Here is a 10,782-nt window from a genome sequence, read left to right as displayed (position 1 = left end):
TGAGTGCGTTGCTAATGCCCCGCACTGCACTGGGGTGCATCCTGCTGCATTGGACAAACGAGGCCTATTCTGAACACATACATATCGCCGTAATGATACAAGAGCTTACCAAGTGCTGTAACGGTATTTCATTACCACGGTCCTGCATCTGACGCGGCACGACGGATCCACGACGGCTCCAAGCCTCAGGCAAGGATCTTCAGGTTTCTCCATCGGCCCGCAGAGGCTTTATCCACTATTGGAACCGAAAGTGCCCTGGTTCCATGTTGGCAGTCGATGGCGTCTCGATGTGGATTGCGATCCTTATCTTGGGTCCCAGACCCCAAATCGAGATTCCTCCTGAGCCCCTAAGCTAAACAAAGTTACCGCATAAATTGTACTTCCCCTATTTCCCGAATGCCTTGGAATGACAATGCGCTATTCTCCACTACAACTCACGGACTCTTCGGAGTGGAAACACGGGAAGAATAATATCTCGAAACTAACAAACTGTAAACATTGGCCAGGCACTCTGCTTCTTTTCGACAGGGGTCTTGAACGTGCATGCGCATAGTGCTTTTGTGAGACTTCATTTCCACAGCGTGCCAATTTGAGTCTGACAGCAATTAATGTCATACTTAGTCTGATCCTGGCGTCTCTGGTGGCTGAAGATAAAAATACTATCGGTTGAACTCGGGCCAACGGATCACCCACAACACGACGATTGCGATCTCCCACGTTTTTTCCTTGTCTGATCCCGGTGGATCTAGATACACAATGGCATACAAGCCCGTCGAATCATGGCGCTTGCCCCTCCCCTCCCCACGTAGATCACCCATTGGCACTGCATTTTGATCTCCCAATGGAGCTCGGTCTTGCGATCTGTGACCAACTTTTCAAGAGCTGTTTACAAACCAGCGCCTATTTTGGACCCCACCAATAGTGGATATGGAAAGTTCCATTTTCCATAGCGTCTAGATGGCTGGTCCCTCCCAGGACAGGCTCGGCTCGCAGAACTTTTTCAAGCTACACGCACCTCTTTGCCACGTAAATGATTTACCTCGGCACACTTCAGCTGTCTTCAGTCTCTCTCCTGTCATTTGTCTTTCCCCACGCGATAGCAGCCATTCTAAATGACAACACAAAGAGCTATCATTGTCCAGGAAGCGGGCCGCGCGACCTTGGTGCAGGATGCCCCAGTCCCTGAGCTACCGAATGACTATATTCTAGTCAAAACAAAAGCTGGTATATCGTCTTTCTAAATTTATATTCCCGACATGAACTGAAATATAACCTAGTTGCGTTGAATCCCACGGATTGGCGTCACATCGACTTTGTCTCTTGCAATGGGGCAACCGTGGGCTGTGACTACGCTGGGATAGTTGAAGCCGTTGGCTCAACTGTCAAAAAGACCTTTAAGAAAGGCGACCGTGTAGCAGGCTTTGTACACGGCAGCAACGCCGTGCGTCCTAACGGTGGTGCATTTGCAGAGTACGTGATCGCGAAAGGCGACCTCCAGATACGTATACCTGACTCTATGAGCTTTGAGGCTGCGGCCACCTTCGGCGTAGGCCTGACCACTGTTGGTCAGAACCTTTACCAGAGCATGGAGCTGCCACTTCCAGGCGAGGCGGAGAGTGATGAAGACGAGATGAGCATTTTGATCTACGGAGGTGCAACGGCTACCGGAACTCTGGCAATTCAATGTGCGAAGCTTTCGGGGCTGCGAGTTGTGACAACTTGCTCTGAGAGCAATCGTAACTTGATGTTTCAGCTCGGAGCAGATGCTGTCTTTGACTATCACGATGCCAATGTTGGCGAGCAGATCAGGGAGGATACTGATGATGCGCTGGAATTTGTTCTAGACACCATCTCTACCCCCCAATCAGCTGCCATCTGCAGTGCCGCTATTTCATCTGCAGGTGGAGCTTACAATGCCTTATTGGACGTGCGATCCGCTAGAGATGATGTTGATTCAAATGTCTCGATGGCATATGACGTGTTAGGGGAGCCTTACCGAATGAGTGCACAAGAATTCTCGCCCGATGTGAGCAATCCTGACTTCGGCATTGAGTGGTGGAATTTGGTGCAAAAACTACTCGAAGAACGGCGCATTCTTCCTCATTCCTACCAAGTCAAGCCAGGTGGTTTGACTGGAGTGTTGACTGGTCTCCAGCTACTACGAGAAGGTAAGGTACGAGCCAGCAAGCTGGTGTATCAAGTCGAGGAGGTCTGAAAGGCATGGAATGAGATGGCTCCCCCTTGAAATCGAGTGAAGAACAAGACATTGTGTAAGCTGTGTCTTAATGAGAGTTCAATATAGCGCCGATCTTCAACCTAATATCACGTAAACATATGCACTAGCGGGAGCTTAGGTACTACGCATCTCGGTTGACAGCAGGTACCCAGCCACCCTCGTGCTTCAAGTCGGGGGTCAAAGCCTCAAGGTAGGACATGGAAACTCTTTACGAGATCTCATGGCAATATGACAAGCCAAACTTTCCACCATCAGAAATGTAGTTCAAGCTACCTGGAACTATTTTGTCGGACCAAAGCTTAACATGGTAGGAAATTGTTACCGTGGAAAGGTTTCCCTGACCGCCACTTTATCCATCTTGGCGGATCGGCCAAGTGCGATCGGCCGATTCCACCTTGACGAACCGATAATCCAGACTTGAAGATCTGCATTACTATTGGGTAAGGTGTTACCAGCTCAAAGATCATCGGCTTGCCTTCCATGAAACCTACGGATGCCACAACGTACTCGGCTGGATTTCGTTAGGACGGAGGCTGGTCTTTTCTTCTATCAACAGGGAATACGAAATTTCAGAAAATTAATCTTTCTCGCGCCCCACTCATGTGCAATGATGCATTGGACCTAATTGAGTCATGAGCCTTAACTGACTCACTGGTGGTGTGAAGCCGTGCATGAACTGCTAGACCGGGAATGGTTCCCACGCCATGCATACTGATATGCAGCCTTCCCGCAATCGCTCCATCTAAGTATTCAATGCACACGGACCCACTGTCATGTAGTACAAGGGTATCAAATTTGGTTTCATGGACCTCGATGCGCTCGAATAGGGAGCTGCATTGGGAGGTGACTAGTCAGACGGGCCAAGCCTCCGGATATCAAGGCGGAAGGCTTTTTGACTGGGTCGAGACTCAACCACGCGAGAGTTAAAATATCGGGTCACCGAAATGTTGAATGAAGACAAGAACATAGTAGAAAGACCAGCTTTACGATAGAGTTTCATCAAACTAGCACGTTAGGTCACGGTGAGGATATAATCTTGAGGCGTGCATAGAATAAAGCCCTCACCCAGTCGGGAGCAGCCGGCTAATACCCCAGCACAAGGGCACATATGTGTACCTTGTGAATGCATGGAAATCAACGGCGACATCGCAGACGTAAGTCACAAAACTTGCAAACTGAACCGAGCAATGCTGGTTCCAGGCATCATCTCGCATCATCCACGCAGATTGAACTGGGAACGACATCCTCTCACCCCGCCCCTGTCCCGGTCCGGCTAAATGTCCAGTAAAACTACAATCAGCTGGCGAAGTGTGAGTCCTTGGGCGCACAAAGGGTCAGAGTTGTAGTCTGGAGGGAGCGGCACAAATACCTCGAGTAGGGAAAGCCGGCCGATAGCGCGATGCAAGGGATGCCATGAGAAACATCCAGACGTTGAAGTGTGTACTCAGCTGGTGTAAAATGCCAGTGGGACTTTCTTGTTGAGAAACCGGTGACGCAGCGCTGCATTGATGCAACCCATAATATGGCTGAAGGAAAATAGAGCCTGGTAGTACTAGGCCTGGCCTTGTGATGAACCACCAATCATAGATGACCTTCGACCGGCCCATCACCGCTTATGGTCATACCTTCGGCCTCCATCCATGCTACGAGATACAATGGCGATCGATCGTCCGGGGCCCCGGGATCGTCTCGTCTCTCGGCCCTGGTGGGGCGAAGGATTGAAGACGCAGACACGCCGACTATTGCGTGACCAGTTGTGTCGAATAGCAGAAACATCAGAAGTCACGCTAACGGGAAGTCACCCACATTGCCGAGAGGGTATCCCGATAGCATTAAGGCAAGATCGAGATGAGTGATGGTTGGTAGATCATTATCATTTCATGAGACAATTGCGCAGGCTGCATTAGCGGCGTTCCTGATGACCCAATTTTGAGTTGAGTCACCTATGACCAGATGGTCACTTTCTGCATCTCTCCGTGAGAGGAAACTTCGTTTTTGAGTGATGGACCCTCAAGATGGCGTAGCTTGTCTTCGTCACAGCCTTCGATGGATGTGGCCCGACGAAGCCAGGCCGGCTTCTGCCTCTGGAAACATACCATCTGCACGATACTGTCTGGGGCAGTTTGCTTGAAGCCCCAGAGTAGTTGCGATGATCGACATTGCCGTAATCGGTACAAGATAACGCAGTGGTGTTGACAACCTTGCTTTTATTTTCCAGTGGTCAAGATTGGGCAACAGCTCAGACGCTTCCTGACCTTCAAATCGAGATTTTGCTGCATCAGCTGACAAATTGGGTCCCCGCCGTCATGTAGTGAGGGCAGATGGCAACCGAAATCGATTTCCAGGTTTCTGGATTTTGGGTTCCCAAGGAAGGTACTCCGTTGATCAGATCTATCCCATTAACGAGAATCGGCCAGCTCAGTTCAGTCAGCAGAACTCCTACTGGATCCGGTGAATATTGATTTTCTTTGCAGCTCCTTTCATCAAGATTGCACCCCAAAGCTGCTTGGTGATAAATCGACCCTTAACTCCGCTGGGTTCAGTTGACTATCATCGGCCAAAACGACGTTCCAATGTGGTCGAAGAAGAGTTTCCCCTTGCAAGCCCCCTAGCCAGCAGATGCCTTTGATATACTTGAGGGCCACGTGGAATTCAGTCAGTTGAAGACAGGCACAGACACGTCGGATCCTCTCCGTGAAGAAAGAATAACCCGGGGTCCCCGCGGATGCCACCATTCCAATTGTCAACAGCCAGATATCCAATGCATCGTACACGTGAGATATAGATTCCAGAAGTTCCAGGTACTTGGTGAATCTGGTCACAACTGAACTTAAGATGACGGCGTGAGAGTAATAGATCGGTCCTTGGATTATGAACATGTAGAGTATCAGGGCGTAACGAATGCATTCGGTGACTGGCGATGCATTTGTATCCTGGGTATCGGGGGCCGAGAGTAGAAGTCGATGCGTGACAAACAATGCGAGATCATGAAGTCTTATCCCGGAGAGCGGCTCACCTTCCACGTGTTTGAAAATATAGCGGAGACGGACCAGTGCGGTTCTGACAATCTTGTCGTCAACCACCCAGCTGAGCTCGGGTATTGTGCCGTCCTCGAGGGCAGTCGAGCATAAAAACCATTCCGGAATTGGCGGTATGCCATCTCCACCGCCGCCGTCATCTTGGACAGGAAATTGTGGATGTCCGAGAATGAGCATTGATGCCCTGTGAGATATATGACTTAGCGTGGCCTCGAGATGATCGCATGAAAACTCACCAGCTAATCATCCTGGCAGTCAGTGGACTAGTTTGCCTCACAGAGCTGATGCCACCTCGCAAGCTCACGAGTCGTTTCACACCTTCAACATGCGTTTTGCTGACCTCGAAGTTTCCTTTGCCAAACTGCCAATCACGAAGCGTCAGCACCAATTGCTGGAAAGAACTTGGTCAATAACAAGGAAAGCTGGGCGTCACTCACTTCAATAGTCGCCAGGGTGATCACAGAGTTCATAGTGCCATCTTGTACAGCCAGTGACAGATCCTGAATCTTTCGTCGAACCAACGAGACCGAGTCGGCCATCAACATTTCAGAGGCTTGGAACCCCCTCTGGGCGATTAACTCCTCATCGAGGCATGCAGTCTGCAGCGAGACATGGAAGAGAGCTGGATCTCCCAATGCAAGTGGCCACCAAGAAATGAGAAACGGATTGGAGGTTTCATTGAGGTCGAGGGGATAATATTGGAAAGCAATTTTGTGGAGAACTGGGTTGGGTCTTAGCTAAGCATTGATTGGTTTACAGCGCCGATTCAAGACGTACGTACAGTTGTGGATGAGGCGTTGGACATGTTCTCGAGGAAGCCTCGTTCGAGGATACGAATCAAAAGGATCGATAGAGCCAAATTGGTAGGTTGATAGTGCGCCATATGGCTCTATTGATTCGCCGCCTTCTATCCCGGAAGATGCCGGCTGCACTGTCCAAGGTTGATTTGCGTATACACACAACACCTTGCGCTTGATGCACCGTGAGCAATGAGGCGTGCGGAGGTCGCAACTTAATTTAGACCTTGCACAGGCAGAACAGGATCGGCGAAGGGTCTGTCGCATGCTGATGGAGAGGAGCCCAGCATAGACCTGGGCGTCACCTAATGACTCAGGCAACTGGTGATATAGCAGTGAACAGCTTCAGCAACTTGCGAGCCGCCGACAGCTTCATTTCTTTGTCCAGGCACGTGGATGGAACGCGTCGGAGACGGAGAGTCGAGGCTTTTCCCAAAGAGGACTAGACGCCGATGTTTGGACAATTCTCCCAAGAATCTGCTGACAACTCTGGTCCACATTTCGATTCGCGTCTATTGGCTTGTATTTCGGAGTCTAGTCCCATTTGGGAAATGAGACAGTCGTACGATCCGATTGTAGCACAAGTTTGATTAGATTTGATTGGCGAGGACTGTACCTGTTCTTTGTCTGGTTCATAGTCTAGAGATTATAGTGAGCGACTGATTCGTCTCTACCTTTCATAGTTGGCTTCTTAGAAACATAATGCTCTATAAAATAAGGAGAGGTCTCCCGGCCGGCTAAGGGGGTGTTCCATTTTTATATATCTATCGCCGTTGAGAATACGGAAGGTTCAAATATTTTCTCCAGGTCTTCTATGTCACTGCGAGACTATCAGACATGGAAACACAGATATTCAACGTCTCCGGTGTACAATTGGAGCAGTCGACAACATGGGTATCTTCCAGCACCTCCCAGTCGCTCTTACACACGGTCATGCCTGAACTATTCATGGGCTGGTCTAACTGGCAATATATACTTACCTTTATGCTAGGAGTGATTGTCTATGACCAAGGTAAGTGTGGATGGCACTGCATGGCTTGATTCTATTAGCTAACAAAATTCCCAGTGATGTACATCAAGCGAAAGGGCTCTATTGCCGGACCTGCATTCAAAATCCCACTCATGGGACCATTCGTGCAAGCTCTTCATCCAAAGTTTGAATCGTATCTGGCACAGTGGGCAAGTGGTCCTCTGTCATGTGTATCGGTCTTTCATAAGTATGCTGCGTTGTTTCAATTCCATCATTTTATGTGCTAAGACCTACTCAGATTCGTCGTGCTGGCGTCAGATCGTGACATCGCCCACAAAGTATTCAAATCACCTACATATGCTGAGCCATGCCTAGTCCCAGTCGCAAAAGATATTCTGGGCCACAAAGCATGGGTCTTCCTTCAAGGAAAAGCACACGCAGAGTACCGCAGGGGTCTGACTCCTCTGTTCACAAACAAAGCCATCGCCACGTATTTCCCTGCACAGGAGCGTGTATTTGCCGACTACTTCGACAAGTTCGTTGCTGCCAGCAAAGAGAATAATGGACAGCCGATGGTATTTATGAGCCTTTTCCGGGAAATAAACTGTGCGCTTTCATGTCGGACGTTTTTCGGTGATTACATATCTCAAAGTGCTGTCAAGAAGATCGCCGACGACTTCTATCTTGCTACTGCCGCCCTCGAGCTCGTCAATGTCCCATTTTCGATCCATATCCCATTCACCAAGCCTTGGCTAGGGAGAAGAACGGTACGCGCTGTACATGCTGAGTTTGCGAAATGTGCGGCTGCGGCGAAGGCCCACATGGCAACGGGTGCAAAGCCCACGAGCATCATCGATCACTGGGTGGCGCATATGATGGAATCTACTCAATATCGGGAGAGAATCGCTGCCGGAGAGACAGATGTGGAAAAGCCCTCGAACTTGATTCGTGAATTTACCAACGAGGAAATTAGTGAGACCTTGTTTACCTTCCTCTTCGCGTCTCAAGATGCATCCAGCAGTGCAACAACCTGGCTGTTCCAGATACTGGCTCAGCGGCCAGATGTACTCAATCGTCTTCGAGAGGAGAATTTGGCTGCGAGAGGAGGGGATAGGAACAAACCTTTCGACTTACCCATGCTGGAATCGCTCACTTATACCAACGCCGTCATCAAAGAGCTTCTCCGCTACCGACCCCCTGTCATTTTTGTTCCCTACCTGGCGACCAAGAATTTCCCTGTAACAGCGGACTATACGGTACCAAGGGGGTCAATGATTATTCCTTCATGCTACCCTGCTTTGCACGACCCAGATGCATACCCTGACCCTAATATCTTCAATCCCGACCGTTGGATCTCGGGCGACGCGGAGTCTAAAACCAAGAATTGGCTTGTGTTTGGAGCCGGTGCTCATGACTGCCTTGCAAGAAGGTATGTCCCGTTGTCGATGGCTGCGATGATTGGAAAGGCAGCACTAGAGCTCGATTGGACGCATCATGCTACGGAGAGATCGGAAGAGATTCGAGTGTTTGCTACGCTGTTTCCAATGGTTAGTTGCTCAATTCGCTATTTTTCTCTTGACGGCTGGTTTTAGGTACTAAACATTCCACCAGGATGGCTGTCAGTTGGTCTTCACAAAGCGCTCATGATGCCTGAAAAACGAAGCATGAACGAGGTATGCAGAGATCGGGATATTTCCGGTGGTGGACCATCAGCGTTCTACTATAATAATATAATCGCAGTTTGTGGTACGAAAAAAACACGGTCAGCTCTTTTTAGCACTTTCAAGCGCTAGAGTGAGTTGGAAATCTGCTAATAAGTATATCGGGCTAGGACCTGCAGCCAGGCGCATTGACCATTTTGAACCCCCAGGGGAAATTTGTAGTATACTTCGTAGTTCTATGCCTATTTCTATGCCACAGTTAATGCTACCCTCTCGGTTGCCATGGATTTCGTAAGAATCATCCCATGCGGAAATGAATTTCCAGACCTGGCTGGGGTTATTTTGTTGGTCAGAGAAGACCAGAGGGGCGCCGACGCTGATCTCAGTCAAGACTTGAGACTCGGCGAGGACTGCAGAGCCAATGCTGTAGGTTCCTGGTCCAAAGACGTGAGCCGAGTGGAAAAGGGTGAAAGCACCCAGGGCGAAGAGTGTATTCATAATGTCGTTGAACATAGTCCTTCAAAAAAATGTAACGATGTTTCTAGTTTCAGGGGGTGATATCACCGAACGAAGAATGCTTGGGGTATTTATAGCTTCTCATCGCGATATTCGTTTTGCTCTGCGATGGTAAAATTAGTAAAAGGACTTTGCAACTGGGGGTATCCTCTGTCGCAAGAACAGTACGCTTACCTACAGCGTGTCTTTGGCTCGTAGGCCCTAACATACTGGTATGATTATTACCTTCCATAGGCGCATTTAAGCTTGCGATATGTATCAAGTATCGTTTAAGCTAGTAAGTCACGACGCATTACCAGGTGAGTGACATAGGCGTTCCACACATAACTAGACTATTGATTTGCACGTACGATATAACCAACTCCGACCCACTGAAACCAGTGCCGAGATGCCCAAAGTGGAGGATGCTGATTGGTCAATCTGCGTTAGAACTGGGCGCTGAGACTCACTGTCCCATAAAATGTACAGTTACCCTTTCACTACGGCAGGGGCTAGGAACGCTTATCATCTCTCCACAAGGCCAATTTCTATATAAGACTATAGAAGTTATTAAATATACTATCGAGATACCAAGATTAATTTACTCTTAGTTTATCTAGCGTGTACGATGCAGGGCTACACTCCGCCCTTTTTGGCGTGCCCCTCGTGGGGAGCCATTGGAAATCTTGGATTACTATCAGCGACCGTCCCGTCAGGTCCACAGTTGACCTACGACCTCGTACAGTGGATTGACAGTCACCCACTGCCACTACGTGCAAAATTGCGTACCTGATACTTGTAATTCCCAAGTGCACTCTGGGTTCTCATGAACAGCAGCTATGCTAAGCCGTAAAGTCTTGATCTCATTATTCTAAAATTCCCTCGAGATCGTTGTACCCTAGCGATCTCAGCAGACGGACCTTCTGCATGCGAATTAGACTATTTATTGATCGGCAAGCTTATTGATCGGCAAACATGAGCCCGAGGGACGATCTTAATATTAGCGCAAGTGATCCGTTCATCCGTTCTAGAGGATTTGAATTATTCAGGCTGTCAGATAGTTTGTTCGCACTCTCAAGAGGCGTCGCTTTCGCCCCCCATTGGTACAAATTCGGAATTGATCGGCCATCCTAAGGAATTCGGGAATACTTGTACTGCATCTTTAGCTGGGTTACACAGATAGAGATCAGTATCTGACAGCTCCTGCCGAGGGCGATCGTGACGCAGTGGGGTACATATTGTATTGGGTGAAACTAAGCAACCACAGCCAGCCACCGCAAGCCATCAATCTCCTACTCCGCCAGATATATTTTCTTTTTGCAAAACCTTGCGACTGACCAGTCGTAGTACATACACAGCATTCTAGATTGTTAATTAATGAGTATGTACCGTAGTTGCTCAGTGCCGCTTCCTCATAGATCTCATGTACACCCACACGTGGCTCCAGGTGTTGACCCGTAATTGAAGCGCAATAGTTTGATCCTGGCACCAACATTCCACTACCCCCAGCAAAGCAACAGCGCCACACCCCTTGAGGACAGGCCGGGCAATCATTATAAGTACTGCATTCGGTCAAAGTAGGCGC

General features: G+C 49.0%; 3 protein-coding genes across 3 annotated transcripts; 2 read left to right on the top strand and 1 right to left on the bottom strand.

Moving 5' to 3' along the window:
• Window positions 1-1,112: 1,112 nt before the first annotated feature.
• Window positions 1,113-2,215, top strand: N7496_000186 (zinc-binding alcohol dehydrogenase family protein; the record flags this gene model as incomplete). The annotated part of the gene is made up of 2 exons (XM_056693117.1): window positions 1,113-1,224; window positions 1,278-2,215. The coding sequence occupies 2 exons, from the start codon at window positions 1,113-1,115 to the stop codon at window positions 2,213-2,215; spliced, it is 1,050 nt and encodes a 349-aa protein (XP_056559846.1).
• Window positions 2,216-4,719: 2,504 nt separating this feature from the next.
• Window positions 4,720-6,338, bottom strand: N7496_000185 (Zn(II)2Cys6 transcription factor; the record flags this gene model as incomplete). Its single annotated transcript, XM_056693116.1, has 4 exons — window positions 4,720-5,458; window positions 5,511-5,635; window positions 5,712-6,006; window positions 6,052-6,338. The coding sequence occupies 4 exons, from the start codon at window positions 6,336-6,338 to the stop codon at window positions 4,720-4,722; spliced, it is 1,446 nt and encodes a 481-aa protein (XP_056559845.1).
• Window positions 6,339-6,908: 570 nt separating this feature from the next.
• N7496_000184 (Cytochrome P450 61) lies at window positions 6,909-8,688 on the top strand (the record flags this gene model as incomplete). The annotated part of the gene is made up of 4 exons (XM_056693115.1): window positions 6,909-7,083; window positions 7,138-7,288; window positions 7,340-8,588; window positions 8,653-8,688. 4 exons carry the CDS (start codon window positions 6,909-6,911, stop codon window positions 8,686-8,688), a joined length of 1,611 nt encoding a protein of 536 aa, XP_056559844.1.
• Window positions 8,689-10,782: the final 2,094 nt, after the last annotated feature.

The sequence above is a fragment of the Penicillium cataractarum genome (genome assembly GCF_028827025.1).
Source record: "Penicillium cataractarum strain IBT 29864 chromosome Unknown utg000001l, whole genome shotgun sequence".
Classification (NCBI taxonomy): Eukaryota; Fungi; Ascomycota; class Eurotiomycetes; order Eurotiales; family Aspergillaceae; genus Penicillium; species Penicillium cataractarum.
The sequence above is the reverse complement of the archived record's forward strand: the minus strand, read 5'-3'. Positions and strand labels throughout refer to the sequence as shown.